The 24,032-nt window shown below is 48.4% G+C and overlaps 1 protein-coding gene across 1 annotated transcript in view; it reads right to left on the bottom strand.

The window, feature by feature from the left end:
- Positions 1 to 16,935, bottom strand: part of LOC131898303 (transmembrane protein 132B) — an 85,047-nt gene extending 68,112 nt beyond the window's left edge. The window contains exon 1 of the mRNA XM_059249431.1: positions 16,755 to 16,935. Within this exon, the coding sequence (XP_059105414.1) occupies positions 16,755 to 16,826 (72 nt within the window). The 5' untranslated portion in view covers positions 16,827 to 16,935. The remainder of the gene's footprint in view (positions 1 to 16,754) is intronic.
- Between the last annotated feature and the right edge of the window lie 7,097 nt (positions 16,936 to 24,032).

The following is a 24,032-nucleotide window of genomic DNA, read 5'->3' as shown; positions in this document are numbered from 1 at the left end:
AGTCAGAGACCTTCCCCAGTCACACAGCTGAGATTTGAGAAAGCAGGATTTTGACCAAACCCAAGGTCCAACTGCTCCCTGCCACTGTCCTTGAGCACTGCCATCTGCCGACTCCCTGGCACGCTGCCTCTCAGCTGTCCCTGCTCAAAATGGCCAGGACCAGAGGCTCAGAGACTTCTCCATCCATGAATAAGGCAGCCGAGCTTCCCATCTCTCCTCGTCACTCTCCCTAGCTGCATGGAAACAGTCAAGGGTGCGCTCAGCCAGCCTCTCTGCCACTGGCCATTCCCTCCTTCTTGCAGCTGATATATCCAGAATAGAATTCCTCAACCAAAGGCATGAAAGGTCATAGACCAACAACAAGGCCTACAAGGGCCTCAGAAAAGCAACCTGAAGCAAAGACAAAGAGGACCGTGAATTATCTTCCTGCTACCTGGAGCCTCGAGAAGTATTGCAATTTTAGCACTGGCCTGCAGTACTTTCTGGAGGATTTTCTGCAGCAGCACCCTTACAGGGACTTGCTCAGTGCTTGAATATTTTTTGAAACACACACACACACACACACTTCAAGAGAGAATGCAACATCCATCTCTCTTAATAATTATACTGCTTACACTCGATGTTAAAGGGTGTTTTTTTCCTCCTGGTCTCCTGGGATAACTGCACACACCCTTAACTCTCCAAGAGATTAAACATTTGCTACAAAGAAAATTGCTAGCCATAGGATCCAGGGATCAGGCTGTGGACATCTCAGGAGGCCCCACTATTCTGCCTTCCATGGTAGATATAGGATTTTGCCCATGGGAAGATTCATTCTCAAATGATTACTTGGTAACATGCTAACATTAGACAACTATAGTAAAAACAAAACTGACATTTTCTGAGTACAGATGTGTGCAAGGTAATGTTGTAAGCTCTCCTATGCATGTATCTATAGATAGATAGATAGATAGATAGATAGATAGATAGATAGATAGATAGACAGATAGATAGAGTGATAATAGGTAAGTAGGTACATTGATAGATAGGTAATAAGTAGGTAGGTAGATGGATAGTTAATAGGTATGTAGGTAGATGATAGATAGGTATGTAGATGGATTGATAGACAGATAAACAGGTAGACAGACAGATAGACAGATAATATTCTGGTTGGTTTTTTGTCAACATTCCATAAACTGAGGTCACTGGGGAAGAGGGAATCTCAATTGAGAAAATGCCTCCATCAGATTGGCCTGTAGGCAAGCCCACGGGGCATTTCCTGATTGGTGATTGATGTGAGAGGGCTCATCTCACTGCTGATGGAGCCACCCCTGGGCAGGTGGTCCTGGGTGCAATAAGAAAGCAGGCTGAGCAAGCCATGGGGAGCAAGCCAGTAAGCAGCACTCCTTCATGGTCTCTGCTTCAGCTCCTGCCTTGAGTCCTACCCTGACTTCCTTCAGCAATGGAGTGTGAGCTGTAAAGTGAAAGAAATGCTTTTCTCCACTAGCTGGTTTTTCAGTGTTTTATGACAGCAACAGGGCAGCAAACAGTGCAGAGAGACCATGGACGGACAGACGGACAGATAGATGGATAGATAGATAGATAGATAGATAGATAGATAGATAGATAGATAGATAGATAGTGGGTGGGTGGTGGATGTATGGATGCATAGATGGATGCCTGGAAGGATGGATGCATGGATGGATGAATGGATGCATGGGTGCATGGATGCATGGATGGATGTCATCTGTGTGCTGAGTGATGTTTTCAACATTCATGTATATTAACTTATTTAATCCTTGCTCCACAGTGTCAAGTGAGGGCCACTGCTCTACACATTGCTGAAGAGACACATCATTCAACAGATGACCACTATCACAGTGTGCTGGACTTGAACTTGGGCTACCTAATAGTGGAGACTGCTGTCTTACGATGTGAGCTGTATGAAAGGGGGATCAGTCAGCTGGAAGCTAAGAAAAGTATCTTTTTGCACTTGAGACAACAATTAAAAACAAGCCCATCTTGCCAATGAAATCCAGAGGCTTGGTTAGCCTGGGGAAAGTGGGTGGGGCAGAGGGAGTGTCAGCACTCACTGCAGACAGGGAAAGAACCTGTTTCCACACCCTCTCTCTTCTGACCCGAAGTCGTCACTCATCCACAGGATCCCTAAGAAACTGAAAGGCAAGGATGAGTATGTGTTCACAGCACAGCGGGGGACATGCAGGCTTCTGTATATTTCTGACTCTAGACACTGGGGAAACTGAGAATCTTAGCCCTTGGAGACATCGCTTCCTCATGCCAGCATCTTCTGCTTTGCTCTGACTGGTACCCACACATGCCGCATCTGTTGCTATCTTGCTGATTCAACAACACCCTATAGGAGATGGATCTGGGCATCTGCATCCTTCATCCTCAGCAGGTGAGATGCACAGTAGCATCAAGCTGGACTAGCTAGCATTCAGTATGTGGAAACAGCCTGTCCTTATCATTTCCAGATACAATTCCTCCCTGGGAAACCACCCTGCCTTTACCATACTGTCTTCATAATGGGAACCCCCAAAAAGGCCCCAGGAAGACTTGCAAGAAGGACTGGTATGGATGTAAAATCTCAGGGTGAGAACATGGCCCTCAGCCAAAGAAGTAGAGTGTGCCATCTGTCCCTATGGTCTTCTTGTGCCTGGACAATTGCTGTACAGTAATTACTGTACAGTAAGGGGGAATAAAAACCCCACCTGTGGTCCATCTCTCCACCCACAGCTCCCCTTGTAGGAAGGATGGGACCTTGTAACTGTCACCAGCCAGAGCAACATTTCCCCCACACACAGTGTGGCTCCAGAAACAGAAAAGGTAGACAAGCCCATTGAGAATCCATGTGGGTGCCTTTTTCAGCCTTTTCTAAATGGCCCAGCTCCTTCTCTCTCTTAGAGAAGAAACCAGCAGCTCCCCCAGCTCTATTCTGAGACACAAAGCTACATCATTCCACCAAAGATGCTCTGTCTTTAGCCCTGGAATAGAAATCCTTCCTCCCCTGTTAAAGGAAAACTTTAGAAAAGTAGAGTTCTCGTCCTTCCATCTCTGGGCAGAGAACTTTGGTCTCATCCCTGATGCCAGGAATAAAGTCTCCTCCACTCATGGATGGCCCCAACTCACTGGTCACACAGACCCTAAGTCATAGTATATGAAGGAAAGACTGGGTTCAGCCCTGGGGACCTGACAGCCCTTCACAGCCCATCAAGCTTGTGAGGGTCAACACTGGTGGGCAGAGCACCTGATCCTCCCGACCCTTCCCCCAAGATCTCATTAACAAGAGAAAAGGAATGAGGAAGAAGAGAGGTCTCAGCAAGAAAGGGAATCAGTGGCTTGTAGCTGGATGTTTTTCCGGTCCCATCTAGCCCTGAGGTCCCGTGTTTCTCCCATCCTGCCTGGCCCCACAGTCCTGCAGCCACTTATAAAATAATCATTCAGAGGCTTAATATTAATTGCAAATTCTATGGCCTGTTGGTTCAGGCTTCTTGTTAGCTAGCTCTTACAACTTAACTCAACCCATAACTATTAATCTACGTATCACCACGTATTCCACGGCTTTACCTGCATCCAATTACATGCTGTTCCTTGAACAGCAGTTCAGCATCTCCCCCAACTCTCCTTTCTCCTTTCACTATCTCCCTTGGGTTTTCCCACCTGGCTCCATCCTGCCCTGCCATAGGCCAATGCAGCTTTATTTATCAACCAGTCAGAGCAACACATATCCACAGAGTACAGAAAGACATCCCACAGCAGAGGCCAGAGGCCAGGTCTTTCTAGAGCAGCAATACCAACTGATGAAGTCAGCGGGGGCCTGATGCGGAAGCAGGCTGCCCTGGTTAAGGTTGACTGTCTATGTGGCTTGACCTAGAATCACCACGGAAACCAGCCTCTAGGCTTGTCTATGAAGGAGTTGCTAGATGGGGTTAACTGACATGGAAAGAACCACTCTGAATGTGGGCAGCACCATCCCATGGATGGAACAGAGAAGAGAGAGTGAGCTGAGGTCCTCATTCATCTCTCTCTGCTTCCTGACTGTGGATGTCCAGTGACCCTCTGCCTTGTGCTCCCTGTCGCCACGCCTCCCCGACTATGGTGGCCTGTGTCCTCCAACGCTGAGCCAGAATAAACCCTTGCTTCCTCAAACTGCTTCTGTCAGGCATTTTGTCATGGCAAGAGGAAAAGTAACTAACCCACTGAATAATACATTCACCTCGGAGTTCTACAGCGGAGTGTGAGCGTAATCAAACCTGACAGTGTAAATACACATACATAAATTATATAATAGTCATTTCAATATTTTATTAGTTATCTATGAAACTAATAAATTATCTAAGCAGAACAAAGTGGAATAAGCATAAGGCTGTGATTTACCCCGCGGTCAGAACTCTGTCTAGCTGAACTCTCTCCACCAGTGGAAGATTCTGAATCCACACCGAGGACGACAAAAACCAGCCCCATGTGTCCACTAAGTGCTTCAGATGTGGCCAGTGCAGCAAGGGGCTGAACATTTTGTTTTGTTTTGTCTTCATTTTAACTGAAACCATCATGGTGGCAGGTGGCTAGTACGTTGAACATTGGGATTCTAAGCTAAGCATAAACACCACCGAGGGGCCGGAAGGAATGGACTTGGAGGGTTATAAATAAATAGTGAATATATGAAGTTCAAGGGGTGAGGCAGGGGTCCTGGAGAAAGTTAGAGGGGAGAGTAATGGTGGATGTAATCAAGATATATATATATATATATATATATATATATAATACATACATACTATATGTATGTATATATGTATTAAAAAATGTTTAAAGGTGGAGAGCATCTTTGGCAGTTGACGTGTGTACACACACACACACACACACACACACACACACAGAATAAACAGTGACAGATAGAGCGGATATTGCGATAATCCTGCTGATCATAGTAAAATTAAGATACTGGCCCCAGTCATTGATTTGTTTTTAACAACAAACTTCCCCACATCATAGTAAGGGGTCTTTTTTTTTTTAAGACCCAATATTGTTTGTGCTGGTTAATGCTTTTCGCCATAATTTTAAATTTGTTTGTTTATTTATTTTACATTTGTATAGGCACATGAGCAGGTTAGACATTTCACACTGGATCCCTTTCCCTTGTTTTAAGTAGAAATAAATGGGGGACTTAACACTTTAACAACACAGAGGGAAAGCCCAGTGGGCAGAGGACAGCTCTGTGGTGGTTGTCAGGCATGCTACCCATATCTGCTGTCCGTCACTCAAGCAGGTATCTCTCTGCACAATGTGGACCTAGACTAGATCTGTAGTGTCCATCCTAAACAGACCAGTGGTCACATTGGACATGCTGCGGCTTGGTTTTTTCCCTATGCTGTCTGCACTTTATCACAAGCACAGGTAGTTTGAAATAAGAACAGCAAAGGTTTGGAGGATGGGGCAGATGCACAGGGCGGGGATGTTGACGAAGGAAGAAACAGTTATCTGAACAGCCCAGGCGATGGTAGTTAGGATTGTGCTGAGCCCTGGTGGGAAGGATGATGCCTTCCTCTGCCGTTGACTTGGGACCTGGATCCCTGGAAAGGCTCCTGAGGACTCAGGTCATTGAAGAGATGGGTGAGGGACTGGAGCGGGGCAGACACCTGTGGATACAACTTGATCTGCTAGCGCCACCTGGTGGGGACTCCAGGAGCTGTCACTTGTGAGTCTCTCCTTAGGAAAAAGAGTAAAAGCCAAATGACCATTTGTGGAATTAAAGCCACTTAGAAAGCGGTTTGCTGGGCTCTGTGGTAAATGAAGTAAACGCTACGCCTTGGAGCATCTCTTTGCTGATGGATCCCTGCGGGGCTGGCATGTGCCCTGGACTGAGGGAAGATTCAATAACTCTACAAGTTGTGTATCTCCCAGTTGGTCAGTGGCCACACCGCCTGTTAGCAAATACCTTCCATCTGACCACCTCTCGTGAGTGCTCCAAGCAGAAACAAAGAATAAGGAGCTGGAGAGCTGGCTCGGTGGTTAAGAGCACAGGCTGCTCATCCAGAGGACCTGAGCTCTATTCCCAGCAACCTACCTGGAGGCTCACGACCACCTGTAACTCTAGTTCCTGGGGATCTGATACCCTCCCCTGACCTCCTCGAGCACCATGCACAGACATGCATGCAGGCAAAATGTCCACATGGGTAATATCTTTAATTAAATAAAGGAAGGACTTTGGGTGTTTATTGGAGAGGTATGTGGTGAGCACCAGGCATCTATGGCTTCCTTCCACAACCACCTTAGAGTACCAGAGGATTTGCACAACCTTTTCCACAGACAGGATAATGAGGCAAATCCTACAGAAGGGTACATAGCTTAAGGGAAAGGGAAATATCAGATTTGAACTGAAGAGGCTAGCAGTGTGCGTGCATGCGTGCAGGTGTGCATGCGTGGGGGGGGGTGTATACGTGCTGGTGCATGTGTTCATATAAAGGCCAGGCACTTTTGTCTGGTGTCTTCCCCTGTTGCTCTATACTTTATTTTTTTGAGAGAGGTTCTCTCACTAAGCTTGAGGCTCAAAGATTCTGCTAGGTAGTCCGGTCAATGAGCTCCAGGGACCCTCCTCTCCCCACCTCCTCCATGCTAGGATTACAGGGGTGTGCCATGCCACATCCAGCTTTCTGTGTCCGTTCTGGAGATGTGAACTCAGTCCCTTGCACTTGTGCAGCAAATGCTCTCCTGACTGAGCCCTCTCGCCAGCCCCAACACACATCTCCACGTGCTCCCACTGGTGGGAGAGTGTTCTCCCCTCCTGGACCAGTGCAGGTCTGGCAAAGCCATTTGCTGGTGGACTTCCCTGTGCTGTTTCTCAACAGAACTATTGGGCCTGGGAAGCCGAGCGCTCGCAGGCAATTTTCCTATCCACAGCTCAAGCTGTGATCAACAATCCAGCTCACCTGTCAATAGCCAAAGGCTTTTTTTTGTTTCTCAAGAAAATTATTGTCTCGACACACCGTTTCCTGATTATTTTGCTGCCTTTCAGCGGGTGTGAGACAGGGATGTGATCCTGCACATAATCGCTCTGGGTTTCATCATTCAAGACCCATCACCCAGCAAAGCTGAACAATTCCAGAGCAGAAGTCTTTGAGGGATGTGCAGCTCGGTGGCTGTGTCTGCGGGGTAAGTCATAAATATTAATGCTATTGACAGAGCCTTTAAAGATCTGTCTTGTCGTGTCCCTGCCATCGGAGCGCCTGGATTCTGCCATTTTGTGCCTCTGATTGACAACCTGGTTTTTCTCCAGAGCTTGCTTAGCTAGCCTGAGTTTTTTTTTATCCCATTTTACCTTCAGGAATTATACACCGGCAAAGGCTTTCTCAGGAAGACACAGGAGACTCCACCAAACATTATGATGGGTTCTCGCCACTTTTTTTTAATGGGGCAGCAGTTGCTTGCCTCAAAGCAATCCTTTTGGGTTGTTGTATATTTTAATATATGCCAGAAAGGAGTAACCTCAGCCCACTTGTGGGACCTCTATGGTGGTGGTGGGGAGGGCACTTCTGAATCTCACTGGTGCCACACCCTGGGGCGATGCCCTGCTGTGGCTGTGCTGCGTGGGCGGCACCCGCTCTGCCGTGGACATGCAGAGGGCAGCATTCGTAAACACGTGCCTTCTGTGTGTAGTCAACAGTTTGTAAAGGACATTCGCTGAACACACATTGTCCTTGACACTGTGTGTCAACGTGACTCGTGATATTTCAGCTGTGAGATCCTTAGAGCAACCAGGTGAGCACGTATGGGTGCCACCGAGGCTGCCACTGTGTGCTACCAAGGGCAGAATCCCACGACTCTGCCTGGAGTAAGGGGATCTAGAAGTGAGACCCGCCTGCAGACTATTTTAGGTACCAGCTGCCAGTGTTGGGCGAGGTCTCCAGCAGCGTCTCCGACAGGCTTGGTTTAGGGAAAGAAGAAAAATGCAGAATATCTTAAAAAGGCTTAGGATGTCGGGGTTCCAGAGAGGTGAGACACAAAGGACAGTGGGAGCTGCAGTTGTCTTGGTAGACAGAATGCAGCCCACACCACTGAATGGTAAGCAGAATGCAGCTGACACCACTGTATGGTTAGCAGGCTGCAGCCTGCACCACTGTCTGGCTGATTTGTAGCTGTGCCCAGCTGAAGCCATGGGAACCTGTGAGACCTGGCACCCAGCACCTCATCCCCTGCTGTCAGTGATGGCCAGGAGTGGGCTGTTGCAGAACTAAGTCCCAAGTTCACAGCACAAGTGTAGCAAAACCCACCCCCTGCAGGTGTTAAGTGGGTTTAATGAGGTGACAAGCCAAAGCCACTGAAGTTGAGAAAGAAAGAAAATTTAAAAAAACAACTGCCTCCTCCAAAGGTGTCTATGCCTTCATCTCGGGACATGCAGAGGGGATCTTTGAAGATATTGGTCACATCAGGTTGCAGAGGTGGGTGAGGAGCTGACCTTATCTCATCCACCTGGCGCAGATGTGAGTATGGGATGCTCACAGAAGAGAGACAGGAGGGCCAGTCTCAGAGATGGCATAGAAAGGATGTGGTTAGTGAAAGGGGGCCACAACCAAAGGAATGCTGGCAATCTCTTTGAGCCAGAAAGCACACTCTGGGACAGGTTCCTCCACCTCCCTCACCCTCCACCCCCGCTCCTCTCCCCCAAAGTAAACAAAAAGCACTCAGTCCTGCCAAGACCTTGATCTTATTCTATAAGGACCACTTCTGACTTCCAGAGAGGCAAGGTCAGTTTGTACTGTGAAAGCCACTCTGCTGGAGGGCAGTGGTCATAGCAGCAATGAGAAACGGATGAAAGAAAAAAGCCCCCTGAAATGGGAGCCAACACCGACCAACGCCTGCAGCCCCTATCCTGCCTTCCTCTTACCTTCTCTGGGTCCCTGACCCCCTCCCCCTGCCCTCCACATGCCAGCTGTCTCCAGCCTTCTTTGTCCTGCTTAAATTCTGCTTGAAGACGTGAACTGTTTCCCTCTGCCTGGAATGCTCTTCCTCCACAGCTTTGCTGTGGCGGGGCTCTTCCTTCTCATCTAGTTCTCAGAGGAAATGCTAAGTCTTAGGGCTTCCCTGTCACTCCAGCACGGCCCAGCCTGTCCCCAGTCTCCATCTTTGCTCGTTCGAGTCTCTTGAACATTCCTCACTTCTAAAATGAAGGGCTTTCTGAATCTGGAGACTGTCGGGCTCAGGAGCCAGGACCCTGCCCGCCTTATTCATCACCATCCTCTGGGACAGTGCTTGGCACTGCCAGTGCCCAAACACCATTGGAAATAAAGAAGCATTTGTGCCCAGGCTGTGCTGGAAGGGTTCAGCCAGCGTGACTGAAAGGGGAGCTGATTATCTCATTGCAGCCTGTGCTCAGCCCCTGGTTCCAGTTGCCTAGAAACTCACCAAGTGTGTTATTTTTTTTTTATTCCAACCTTTTTGAAAGATAATGTGTTTTTTATCTACATGTGCAGAACTGGGGCTTTTTAGTTTTAAGAACTGGAGCTGAATGGTGGGTTGCTGTCCTGAACTCCAAGCCACCCACAGAAACAAATCTCTATGCTAAAAGCTCAGTAGCTGGACAGAAACCCGCCCCCCAAGAAAAGGAACACTGTGGAAGCAAAAGGGAAGGTGTGTGCATTCAGAGAGGCTTCAAAGGAAAGACAAGAAAAGAAATGGGTACATGTGTCCACATTTCCGAGCCATGAAGGAGGCAGAAAGTAACAATCACTTCAGATGGTGGTGTCAATGCCCAGGGCTGTGACCCTCCCTTTGTGTGACCCCCTGGTGAAGGCTTCTGCCGCTGGCAACCAACCGTGCTGAACTTCTAGACGTGAAGACATTGTGCAAAATGGTTTCCAAGGCCTGATGAATCCAACTCCAAGTTCCCACCTGCTCCATTTTCTCTGTTTACCGGAAAGTGATCAATTTAGCACATAGTATATGTTACACTAGTGTTTGTTGTGTGGGGATGAGTGAGTGGATGGATCAATCAACTGACTGAGGGAGGGAGGGAGGGAGGGATGGATGGATGGATGGATGGATGGATGGATGGATGGATGGATAAATGGGTGGGTTGATGGACCAATCAATAGATGGATTGACCAGCAGATGGATGGACAATGGATAGGTCGATGGATGGGTGGATCAATGGAGGGATAGAGAGGGAAAGGGATCAGATGACTCAATGGAGGGATGGATGGCTCAATGGAGGGAGGAATGTGTCAATCAGCGAATTTATGGAGAAATGGATGATGGATCAGTGGATGAATAAATGGGTGGGTTGATGGGGGGAGCAGGTAGATGGACAAATGGAAGGATATGTGTGCGGATGGATCAACAGAAAATGATGACTGCGTCTATGGAGGGAGGGGTGAGTCAATGGAGGAATGGATGGTCCAAAGTAGGGATGGATATAACAATCAACTGATGGACCAATGGAGGGAAGAGTGAATGGATGAAGGGATGGATGGATGGATGAAGGGATGGATGGATGGATGGATGGATGGATGGATGGATGATGAATAAACAAATCATCACAGCCACTGCCCTTGGCAAAATCACTTCTCTGGGCCATTGCACCAGCCCACATAACTTCCCCACATGGGGTCTCTTCTCATCACTCTCAGGGACACCCCCAAAGCTGTGCATTTACCTACATGAAGCCAAGGCTGAAACATGACCAACAGGCATCCACAGCATCTAACCCAGTGCAGGACCACAGACCCTTGGCAGCAGTTCTCATGAATAAGCCTGGATGAAAGCCCAGAATAATACACCTTCTCAGAGGGTTCTGGCAAGACTGAACAAGATAGCCCATGGGTGGCAGATGCCACTGGCTACCCACCCTGTCACAGACAAAGCCAGAAACACTTCCCCATGTCCCTGCACAGAGAGGTGGGTGGGCAGCCCAGTCCTGAGAGTAGGAGGAGAGGACCTTTGTTCCTCTGTGCCTGTGTGTGATGACCCGAGTGAGGGGGTGAGAACTAGTTGAGGGAAAAGGCGTAGGACTATAGAAAGAGCCCCATGGAAGCCTTTCTTTGCAGCTTATGGCCAATGTGGGGCATTTATAGTCCCCAAGTTAAGGTGGTTGGGGCTGGGAGATCCTTGGCAGATTCTCAGCAGCTGGTGACCCCAGGCTCTCTGTTTCTACTCCACTATCCCAAAGCACCTGTAGCTCCTCTCAAGGGGCAATGGCTTCATCCCTCACACCATCATGCCAGGGACAGAAGGCAGGAACATCCCTGACTTGTACCTAGCTGCTAATAGGAAGCAGTTCCTTCCCTCAGCAGACTCCCCTGGGGTTTTATTAGCCAGAAAAAAACAACCATCAGACAGTCCCTACAATAATCACTAGCAAATGGAGGACACCCCATTGATGGAGTGGGTTAATCCACATATTACCGTGGGCTTGGCAGAGGGGTACCCTGCTTAGCTGGTGGCCAGACAGAGGGTAAAGACCATGCTGGGGTCCTGTTAGCAAAGAAGTTGGGAGGCAGGAAGTGGGAATAGACTTTCCTACAATGTCCCAAGGTATTGGCTAGATGGGAAGACTAGAACATGGCAGGCATTACCTACACTCTTTCTCCACCTATGGCAGACACAGACAAATGACCAGGGAACTCTCTCAGTGAGCCTCTGAATCCATCATTGTACAGTGCTCCAAACAGGACCAAAGAGAAAAGAGTTAACATGAGGGTTGGAGTTGGGAAGGTCCCTGTGAATCTTCTTGATGACAGGAAACAATCCTGCTATGTAAATCGATATTTAGTTATTGATAAGTCTGCCTTCACATGACCTAATGCAAGCCTCAGCACCCTACAGGCGTCTTGGTCCATCTGTGCTGCTGTAGCAAGATACCTGAGGCTGGACACCTTATAAAGAACAGAAATTTCCTTCTCCTTCTGGGGGCTGAGAAGATCAGGCTGCTATTGGGTTCCGTATCTGTGAAGATCCATCTGGTCTCTTTGTTTCTAAGATGGCGCCTTGTGGCTGTGTCCTCTGGAGAAAAATGAGAAGCTGCATCTTCACAGTGCAGAAAGGATGAAAGACCAAGAGAGGAAGGGATGGAAGACAACTTCCTTCAGAACCTTTTATAAGGTCCTTGGAGGTAGAGAACACAAAACTTAGCAAAACTCTGATAAATACTTGTGGGTCAATAAATGTACTGTGATCCAAGAAATTAGACAAATAAATAATGACCCTAGACCAGGGTTCTGACATCACAGCATAGCAGATGAACCCAACATGGCTGCCTCCTTCTCCATCCTGCTTCACTTTCCCTGTGCTTAAACGGCAGCCACGCCACCTCACCTGTAGCCCTGGACTGCCATGTACACACACACACACACACTCCTACTAGCCTTCCCAAACACCTTATTGCTCCTCAGCCTTAAAGGTCTTTCTGTCCTTCTAGCCAATATCAACTACCTTTAAGAATCATACAGATTGCCCCCGCCCCGCCGCCAGTCTTCCTTGACATTCCTTGGCAGTAAATGAATCTTGGGGCACACTGGATTCTCACCCACCCTGTGGCTGTGTCTGGCTCCCTAAGGGTTGTATACTCCAAGAAGGGGCAGGAGGCTCATGAGACTCAGGAAGTAGGCAAACTTCACATTTCTGGGTCTGGAGGACCCCAAGATTTAGAAGCAGCCAACACCTGCAAGAGGAACAGACTCTCTGTTGAGCTGCCTGGAGGAGACAAGCAGACTGTCCAGCTGCCTGCACGCCCTGCAGAGAGCCCCAGGGTTGCAGCTTCCACGAGCCGTCACTGGCACTGGGGTAGATTTTTCAGTGATGGGTTATCCCTGCTCCTATAATTAACCCCTCACCCATACTGCTGTTCAAACCCCAATAAACTTATTGGTTGCTATGTTTGAATGAAAATGGCCCCCCCCCCATAGGCTCATATGTTTGAATGCTTAGTCACCAGGGAGAAGAACTGTTTGGGAAGGATTAGGAGGTGTGGCCTTACTGGAGGAAGTATGTCACTAGGGGTGGGCTTTGAGGTTTTAAAAGCCCATGGCTGGCCCGTCTGTCTGTCTGTCTGTCTCTCTCTCTCTCTCTCTCTCTCTCTCTCTCTCTCTCTCTCTCTCTCCTCCTCTCTCTCTCCTCCCCTCCCTCCCTCTTTCTCCTCTCCTCCCCCTCTCCCATCTCCCTTCTCTCCCCCCCCTTCCTCTCTCCTCTCTCTCCTCTCTCTCTACTTTCCTCTCTCTCCCCCTCTATCTCTCTCTTCTCCTCTCTCTCTCCTCCCTCCTCTATCTCCTCCACATTCTCCGCCTACTGCCTTCAGATCAGGTTGTGATGTTCCCAGCTACTTCTCTAGCACTATGCCTGCCTATCTGTTGCCATGCTTCCCACCATAATGGCACAGACTAATCCTCTGAAACTGTAAGCAAGCCCACAATTTAATGCTTTCTTTTTTATAAGAGGTGCCTTGGTCATGGTGTCTCTTCACAGCAATAGAACAGTAACTAAGACAGAAGTTGATATCGGGAGTGGGGTATTGCTGTGATGGGCCTGACCCTGCTGTTTGTTGGAGAAATATGGAAGGCTTTGGGAATTTGGACAACAGATAGCAGTTGAATGTTTTAAGCACGGCTTAATGGGCCATCCTAGCTGGGACAAGGAAGACAGCAGTACTGTAGGCCCAGCTCAAGAGGTTTCAAAAGGGAAGAATGTCAGTGCCAGTATGTGGTGTGGAGACAGTTCCCCAAGTTGGACTTTGGTGCAGTCATGGCTTTTTGTCTTGCCCCTATCTTGGGTAAGGAAACCTGTGGGTTGAGTCTCCCCAGAAAAAGCCTCACCCACAACAGCAAATTGAGCGCCTTTGATATCAGTGTCTTTGTTCATCGCTGTAACGAGGTAACGGGAAATAGTGGGGTTGAAGGAAGAGGACTCATTTCAGCCCACAGCTTGAGGGGATATAGTCCACGATGGCAGGGGATGTACAGAGGCACGGCCAAATTGTGTACTAGCAGAATCTCAACACTCCATACTCACATCTCAGCAGCAGAGAGGGACAGGAAGCGGGATATAAACCTCTATCCCCAGCAACACACTTCCTCCAGCCAGGCCCCACCTCCTAAAGCCTCCATAGCCCCCTGAAACAGCGCCACCTACTGGAGACCAAGTGTTCCCACACTTGATCCTTTTGGGAAATTCAACATCCAAACCTCTGAGAGAAGCGCCACCTTACCTCCTAGCCTGAGATCCAACTTCTATTTGTTCTCACATTTGGCAGCTTTCCCTGCATATGCTAATTAACATGCTGACAATTATGGAAATTTTATTAATATTAATGCGTGCAGACACTTCACCTAGAGCAACTCATCGAATCCTTAGGAAACTCTACTGAGCAAGCTCAGCCATCCCTCACCCCCCACCTGGAGTCATTCCGAGCCCTTCACGGGGAACCAAGCCATGACACATGCAGCTGCCCCACTTTCCCGCCAATGGCAAGCGAAGTCAAAAGCAAGGAAGTGTCCCTAAGTGAAACTCAGCCACGCGGAGAAATGTGAAGATTCACAGCAGAGCAGGATGCATGGGATATAAACTGGTTACCTCCAGAGGATGCAGGAGGCTCAAAGTGTGCTAGGAGGAGGCACTGAAGACAGATAAGGGAGAGGAACAAGCCCCATATGAGCCACATGATGTCCGTCCACATGAGAGGCATGCTGCTCCACCAGCCTGGCCATGAGAGGAAGGCTATGGAAAGGACAGGTGTCTGGCCAGCCTCGCACCAGTCTGTTTTCCCTGCCTTCATTCCCCTTGTGTTCAGCCAGTTCCTTCTCCCCCAGTTCCATTCTGTCCCTACCATGTGACCAACTCATCAGTGACACACCAGCCCGGGCTTCCGGTTGCATCTGAGAAAGGACATGGAACCACTGGCCAAAGAGGGTAGGAGCGTTTTTGGTACAGATCTTGGAGAAATGATCCCTTAAAGCAAGAGACAAGATTTCCCCAAAGCCTCTTAGCAGCTCCATTCTCAGGAATCATCTCCAAATGCTACTCATTACAGGATGCTAAAATTAAACGCCAGCCAGAGATGCATGCCTGACTGCAAATATACAGCCTCGTCACAGCACCCAAGTAGCCACAGGTGACTCATCCTAAGTGGGCTCGTGTTCCCATAATACTTTATTTGCTAAAACAGGCACCATCGGCCTGGATTTGGCCTGAGGACTGCACTTAGCCAACCCTGGTACCTTGACCTGATTCCACCCTCCTATCAGATAAGCACGTGTCAACCCACAGCTCCCCTGGGAACCGGCACCTGCCTCTGAAGACAGTGAGGTGCACCCCTTTGGCATCCAGGCCTGTCCCATGCCAGGCTTCAGAACTTGTGGGGAAGTGGGTGTAATCAATCATACATGGAGCAAAGCCACAATGGCCCTGAGAAGAGATCAGCCATGCCAGCCTCACGTGCAGAGTGAGCTGGAGAATTGACAGGTGTGTTCCCGGGGAGAGGAGCTGCAAGAAAACTCTGCTTCTCCCTAGAACTCAGGTCCACCCATCGCTGCTCCTTAACAAGTGGTTTCCTGCCAAGCTGTGGCTGCCACGGAGCCAAATGCATGTCACTATGATGAACTGGTCTTTAAAACCAAGATGACTAGCAGCTGAGACTGGAGCACTGGGGTCATGTGTTCAGCCACCAGTGGGCCAGAATATCTGGATGTGGATTCCCCTGCATTTAGGTCCAATATAGGTAGGTCCAAGCAGCGCCAAAAAAAAAAAAATTTAATATTTCCAGTGTGTGCCCACCATCATCATGCTTCTGAGGATCTGGATTTCTACCCATGACCCTGTTCTCAACTGTGGCTCCTGAGCCTTATATGAACAGGGTCCCAGACACGCTCAAAGGAAGAAATGCCATCCCTGCCATGCCAACAGGGCAGACATGTGGGCAGTTTAATGGGCACTGGGACCCTGTCCAGCTTCAGCCGGTCTGTTCCCAACAAGGCTCTTTTAGTCCATCTGCATTTTAAACTTTGCCAATCCCCGGGCCACCTGGGGGTGCTCAGGGCAGTGCCAAGTGACAAGGGGCTGGTTCCTGGGCCTCTGGAGCCTCCGTCCCCTGCACACACTCACAACACGCTTCAGTGAAACCGTCTTCCCCAAGTATAGCACTTGGACCTGATATGAACGCAGACGGAAGCAATGAAAGAGAAGGGGTCCCCGGGAGCCACTTGGCAACACCACAGATGAAAAGAGATTGATACAGTAAATCCTAAATGGCTTCCCAGGAGCCCTTATGGAAAGCAGGTAAATAAAACACTGTTTAAGTATATTTCCCTTGTTCAAATAGTGCACACCAAGTGTGTGAGGGATGATAGGCTCAAAGACACTTCGTGTTTCTTTGAGTGATTTAAGTATTAAGAGGAGGCGCCGGGGCATGGCTCCATGGTTAAAGTGCTTGTCGTGTATGTGTGTGGACTGGAGTTCGAATCCCCAGGTACCCATGCAAGTACCTGGTGGGTGAGGAGACCCAAGAGTGGTTCTAGCCTGGGAAGGCAGAGACAGGGGGTTCCCCAGAGCAAATTGGCTCAAGAAATTGGACATTATCAGCAAGTTCTATGTTTGATTGAAAGACTCTGACTCATTGCATAAGACGGAAGAAGAGCCACGGTGGATAATCCTGGCATGAGCCAAGGGAATCCACGTGTACGCATACACAGGTGCATGCACATACGTCCAAAGGGGAAAAAAATACGCAAAGGAAGTTTCTTCATGGCTCATCGTCACGAGCTCTGGTTTCTTACCATGGCGAGAGGGACGATGCCCACAAAGGTCGTCTGGCTGATGAAGATCTCAGAGACAAAGAGCTCGCTCATGGAGTCTTCCACGGGGTATTCCACCTGCCAGGTGATTTGCTGGGCCCCAGCCAGGCCACTGCTGTTGTCAACGCCGAAGTCCACTTGCAGAATCTCATAGTAGGAGCCATTTGCCCTGGAAAACAGACACGCGTCAAGATTTATCGTAAAGTGTGTGATCTTGCAGAAAGCAAAGAAGCCTGGAAGCGGCCACAGTCCTCTTTGTCAATGAGGAGTTAGATTGACTGGTAGAGAGGGTGGAGACTCATCCACAGGCTACCCATGGGTAGCAGCAGCTCAGAGTGGTTGTGCAACCCTCCCCTAAAGAAGAAGTGTCCTTTGTTGGATGAGGTCCTGTCTTAGTTGGCTTTCTACTGCTGTGACAATCATCATGGCATAAAGCAATATGGCAGGGAGGTGGGAGGGAGTATTTCAGCTTACCACTCACAGTCCATCATGGAGGGGCTGTGCATGAACTTGGAGGCAGGAAATAAAGCGGAGGGTCATGGAGGAATGCTGTTTGCTGGTTTGCTTAGCCTGCTTTGTTATACACCCCAAGACTACCTGCCTAGGGGTGACACCACCCATAGTGGGCCAGGCCTTCCCACATCAACCATTTAATCAAGGAAATGCCCAGGCCAATCTGATGGAAGCATTTTCTCAATAGAGGTCCCCTCTTCCTAGATGACCCTAGCTTATGTCGAGTTGACAAAAAGAAAAGGAAAAAAAAAGAATACAAGAGCCTAGATTTGTCACATCTCTGGGCATGCCTTGCATAGCTCTCTGCCTTCCACACACCCCCACGGCACCATCAGGTCACACTCAGGGAAAGCCCAGAACCATTTGACACAGCTTCCCCACCCCTCCGGTCCAGGAGGCACAGCTTTTGTTCTGTCTGTGAAGCTTCCCTGTAACTCATGAGCCCCTGGCTCAAACTCTCCAGGCTTTACAGAGTGATGGTGATGTTGTGGGCTTGTGGGATCAACGTGAGATCGATGGTTAGAAAAGATAACACAGGTAACTATAGAAATTGAGTGACAGGAAGGTTAAACTGGACTCCGTTTCATCAGCCCCAAATTGGATTCAATATACTGTACAAAAATCCCACCTATCTGCCTTGATTCATCACACACACACACACACACACACACCCCTGCACATGCCCACTCACACCCATACCCATCCCATATACATACATACATACATACATACATACATACATACATATATACATACATACATATATACTCCTGTACACAAGAGCTCTTGGTAAATAAAGGCTACCTACTGCTCTGGAAATCATCTACCAAAGACAGAGAAGAACAAAACGCCAAAAGCACGGGTCTGTGAGTGGACCCTATCCTGTGAGCCTCTTGCCATCTCCCTGCATCTAACTTGACTGGGACCCCAGGAGGGTGACAGCAGGGAAGCTGATTCCCCAGCTCCCCACAGCCTGAGTCCCCCCAGACCATCTTGTGCCTTCTCTGCTGCTGGGTCTGTTTGGCCTAAAGGGGGCTCGGGACCTCTGCCCCGCCTCATGGAACCTCACAAGCTCTGCCTCTGGTGTCCCGGTTGTTCAATCTGTGAGGAAAACATTAGGGGAAAGAACCTACTGCCTTCTGCTTCACCGAGACAAATCTCTTTCCATGGACAGCTTCCCCACACCAACAACTGGTATAAAACGAGGAGTGAGGACCACTCAACTCTAGGCTGTCCTCCTGTTTCAAGAGGTCCCAAAGATGGCGTTCAATGCCTGGATGTGGCAATGGTATTCATCCATGTGTCTCCTGTAAAGGATGCTCTATCCTACAAGATGGAATCTTCTCTTTCTCTCAGAACCAGGGAATTCTCTCAGCATTTAATAATGGCGGCTGCCTTTGAGGAACCAGCAATGGGGCAATGGAGAAGGTTCCATGTGTCATCCCTGCTAGAGATGTGTGTGAGCTCTGAGGCGAGCAAGGAGAATAGCCAGTCCTGTCGGGTGAGACATTTGGATCACCCTCTAAACTATGCACATCCTGCTACTCCCTGACTCTCCAGCCCATGAGTTGGTCCAGATGCAGGAGCATCCACAACCAACCAGCTGTGAATAGAAAGGCAGTCACTTTGGAGTCGTTGCTATGAGGGCTTTATTTTTTTTTTGGGGGGGGGCGTTGTTTTTTGTTTTTTTTTTTTTTGCTTTTTAGTATTTTCCCTCAAACCAGAAGGAAATCTAATTCAGGCAGCTAGGGTACTTTCTAATAAGTTCATTTATATGGAAATTGGCTCATAACTATTAATTTTACCTGCTCCCAATCCACTCTTGATAAGCTGTGAAAAACTGAGAAAAGAGCTCATTGAGTCTAGTTTAATAATGATGGCTGCCGTTGAGAAACCGGCATCCAAGTGCCAGCCACAAGGTAGTCATAATGCAGCCAGAAAGTACCCATGAAACAAGCATGCATGGCTTGTATGAGAGTGTGTGGGCATGTTCAGAAGGGTGTGTGTGTGTGTGTGTGTGTGTGTGTGTGTGTGTGTGTGTGTGTGTGTAGGGGACTGGATATGGATGTAAATGGGTTTGTGCAAGGGTGTGTATATGTGGCGGGGTGTATGGGTGTGAGTGTGCATGTGCAAGAGTGTATGTTTATGCAGTAGGAGTGGGAATGTGCAGGAGTCTATGTGTTGGGCAAGCTCAGGCATACAGCATCTCAGGCTGGAGCGTAAGTCTCCATCTCTGGGGGGAAGTATCACCCTATAGTACAGGTTAGCCCCCTCCCTAGGTCCCTGGGGACTCCTGAGATGGGGTTGAGGTGCACCATGTGGCTGCAGCTCAAACATGTGTGTGAGAAAGAAAGTCATGGGGAGGGCCAACCCATCAGCTTGTCCCCAAGGACCACATCTAGAAACCAGTCCCTGCATCACTCACAATGATGATAATGGTGATGTATGGTAGAGGAAAGAGAAGGAAATAAAAATGGGGAATGACATCCTGTCATTTACATAGACTGTTTTTTTGTCCCCAACAACAACTTCAACAACTACTTCTCCTCTTCCTCCTCTTTTTTTTTTGGCTTTTGTTTTTGAAGGGTCTCTCTGTGTAGTTCTGGCCATCCTGGAACTCACTCTGTAGACCAGGCTGGACTTGAACTCAGAGATCCACCTGCCTCTGCCTCCTGAGTGCCTGGCTCCCCACCAACTTATGAATAGTTCTGGGGAGATTTTTCTAGAAATGGGACACCAGAGGTTGTCTGTGGCCCAGGCTTGGCTTGTTCTTGGGACCCTTTTCCTAGACATAAACATAAAAGTGGGTGGGGATGAAAGATACACTGAAGGGTGATCACTATGGTGGGTATACTGCAGGATGGAATCTGTCGATGGCCCACAGCCAACACAATGTGGGGCTGGAGCTGACATGCTCCCACCTGACATCCTCGAGAAGACAAAGGGGCGGTCCTGCCACAGCTCTGACGACTGGACAACTGTCAACAGGGCAAACTCAGGCAGAGAACTAATTCTGTTTCTCCTTCTGTGATTTAAAAAAAAAAAAACACCCTGGGAAAATGGTTTGATCCATTCACAATTCCAGATTCCAGTCCACTGTGGTGGGAAAGTCATGGTAGGAAACTCAAAGCAACTGGTAGCATCACACACCCACAGCGGAGAGCAGAGATAAATGCGACGGGGTACCCTGGGGGACGTTGGAGGGGCAGTGAGGGGTGGATACAATCAAGATGCATCACACACAAGTGCGAAATGTTCAGAAAATAATTTTTTTTCAATTTTTCAAGATGGAGAGACGACGATTTAGAGTCATTTTTAACTTGAATATAAACTATGAATTACAACAAGAAAACCAGACGTAGGTTTGGAAGGAAAAGCCTCATGAAGAGTTGACATTTGAGCCAAGGCCTAAAATACAGTTGGGAGCCAAGCGTATTCTCAGCAAACACTTGTTGAATAAATGAATTAATCTATTTTAAGCCAAAAAAAAAAATCATGGAAAAATGTGTCCTCAGCATCAACGTGAACACGAGGTACTATGTCAAAAGAGCAGCCTTGGTTGGATGCTGCTTGCTTGGTGAGGTCCCACCACAGCCCAGCTCTCATCTACACGACTCCCTTTCCCAGATCTGGCTACTCCATGGTTTTTGTTTCGGACATACTATTATTTATGATGCTGGTTATGACAGACATACACATACTCAGAGGCACATAAGTGCCACAAAAGCAAGGTTTTTTGTTTTTTGTGGGGTTTTTTTTTTGGTTTTTTTTGGGTTTTTTGGGTTTTTTTTTTTTTTGGGTTTTTTTTTTTTGTTTTTTTTTTTTGTTTTTTTTTTTTTTTTGCTTAGTTGATTGGTTGGTTTGGTTTGGAGTTTTTTGTTTTTTGGGGCTTTTTTGCCTGTTTTTCCTGCTAATGTATCTGCAGAACATTCCCCCAAGACACAATGAGTGTTCTTTAAGTATGTATCAGACAAGCCAATGACTCAGTGAGCAGCCATCAGTCTGTGGGCCTCAGAGGAACGTGTGCTGAGTCCCAAGGGTCTATGTCTCAGGTGCTGGGAACAGACAGCTCCACCATGGGCTAGCAATTGAGGGATAGTTTGCTGAGCAAGGCTGACCTGGGATGCATGTTACAGAATGGGCTCCAACTGCCATGCTAAAGGCCACATACGGCATGAGTCTGATGTTTGATGTGTCCACAGCAGGTAAATCCGCACAGGCAAGAAGCAGGGGAGTGGTTGCCAAGGGTCAGGGCAGTGGGGAGTGGGAATTGACTGCTGATGAGTAGAGTTTCCTTTGGGCCAATAATAACAATGCCCCAACGTCATGTAACGGTGTTGATTCCAGAACTTTAGGCCAAAAACCACTGAACTGTATACTTTAAGATGGCTCACACCTGCCATCCCAGAACTTGAAAGCAGGGGCAAGAAGATTGCTAAGAATTTGAGAACAGTCTGAACTACAGAGTGGGTTTCAGGACAGGTATGGCAGCAGAGTGAGACCTTGAGAGAGAGAGAGAGAGAGAGAGAGAGAGAGAGAGAGAGAGAGAGAGAGAGAGAGAGAGAGAGAGAGAGAGAGAGAATGAAGGGAGAGGGAGAATGAAGGGAGAGGGAGGGACAGAGGGAGGGAAGGAGGGAGAGAAGGAAGGTGGAAAGGGGGAGATGGAGAATGAACAGGAAGGAAAGAAAAGGAAAAGAAATATTTTACTTAATTTTTTTTACTTTAAAAAAGGTCACCATCCTCATCGCGGGTTTGTTCAGCTTTTGTTTAAAACTTAAAGGCATTTCTCGGGCACAAACATCCCCTGAAATTCTCCATTTGCCTCCCAGATCCGCTGCAGCCAACCAGCCAGTGGCTACCCCATGGCCCCAGTGCCGGAGAAGGATGCTAGCGTCCATCACCGAGATGTTGTTTTTGCTTACCGACGTTTTTCCCAGCGCTGGAGACAATCAATCCCAGTAATGAGGGAGCGCTTTGGACCCCTCCACCTCCTCGGCTGCCAGCACCGGGGCCGTTTCCCACACTAACAAGTCACCTCACTTCCAGCTTATTTGATTTTATCAGCATCACCGTGACAAGCCCGGAGACAGCTAAGACAATTGCCACAATTATTTTTTTTCCCCTCCGTCACTATCTGACAACATCCCAAACCCTTCCAGGAAATGATGGCTGAGGTCCTCTTACTCCCAAGTTCCTAAGTTCCTAATACAACTTCCTGAAGTGTCCTTTCTCTCTCTCTCTCTCTCTCTCTCTCTCTCTCTCTCTCTCTCTCTCTCTCTCTCTCTCTCTCATTACTGACCTGGCAGAAAACCTCTGTTGTATAAAGCAGTGGACTTCCTCGTGGATTCTATTTTTCTATTTCTATTTAGGTTCTCCTCAGAGAAAAAGGCAAGTCCAGGCTGCTGACTGACAGGAGAGATAACATGATGGACTCGGGACAAGGCATGGTAGATGGCGCCTCTAATCTCATTAACTCTCCTAAAGGGACAGGAGAGACATCCATGGCTTCAGGAGAGAGCGGGGCTGAGGACCTGACTTCTGTTCCCACCATCATTTAAATAAAGGCTGGTGTTTCCAAGAGGCAAAATTCCTAAGCACCAGGAAGATGGCAAAGCTGGGTAAGGACATACCATGTATACGGGACCTGAGTTTGAGAGCCAGGCACTGTGGCACACACCTGTGACCCCAGTGCTGGGAATACAGACACACCAGGATCCCTGGGATTCATGGACCAGCAAATCTAGAGCCATTAACAAGTTCCAGGCCAGTGGGAGACCCTGTCTTAAAAAAAAAAAAAAAAAAAAAGTGGATGGATGGTTCCTAAAGAATAATACCTAAGGATGTTCTCTAACCTCCACACCCATGTGCACACAAATGCATGAGCACACACACACACACACACACACACACACACACACACACACACACACACACACAAATCCCAAAGACATAAGAACAGTAGATGTCTTCTCCTATGACCCCCCCCAACTCTACTACCCCCCATCCATGCTGCACTGGCTCCTTGTGGGCCACCAGAGAAGGTCATCCATTTCCACATGACTAATGCCCATGAATGGTCTCTTCCGTATCTAGAGCCTCAGATGACTGAATACAGAGAGCTCTGACACTCCCATCTTTGACAGAGGCATGGATGGTACAACCAATCACCTGGCTCTGTCTGCTGAGACGGTCATCAGGGGTGACTCTCCTGCATGCTCAGTAGAGAAGTGATGAGTAACCCTCATGTCCAATGCCCAGCAAGGCCCTGGGCAGAGGCGGTCACATCACCACAGGTGGAGCTTCCCAGCCCCACCATGTCCGACTCCAGACCTACACTGGAGACCCTCTCAGAACACTTGTGCATGAAAGTCACAGATGGATTTATTGAGGGATCACAGTATCCTCAGGCCTCTTCCAGGTACTTATACAGATGGGGGAAATTCAGAAACACATGGTGGGGGGATGGCTGCCTCCACATGGAATAGAAACCTGTGGAAAGCCTGCTTCTCCCTCTGTGGTTGGACAGGGAGCAACCTCCGTAAGTGCATATTTTTTTTCCTAATACTTAACAGCCTAGATGGATTTCCAAGGGAAAGCAACTGCTAATGAGAATGGGGTCCTGGGGGTCATGGCCTGTGCATGCTAGATATCTGTAGGGTTCTCCAGGGGGCCATGGAGGGCACCTGTAAGCCCAACACCCTTCAGGCTACCCTGGCCACCAGGGCACAGGGGGCAGCCACAAAAGCA

This window comes from Peromyscus eremicus, chromosome 23, assembly GCF_949786415.1.
Source record: "Peromyscus eremicus chromosome 23, PerEre_H2_v1, whole genome shotgun sequence".
Lineage (NCBI taxonomy): Eukaryota > Metazoa > Chordata > Mammalia > Rodentia > Cricetidae > Peromyscus > Peromyscus eremicus.
The sequence above is the reverse complement of the archived record's forward strand: the minus strand, read 5'-3'. Positions and strand labels throughout refer to the sequence as shown.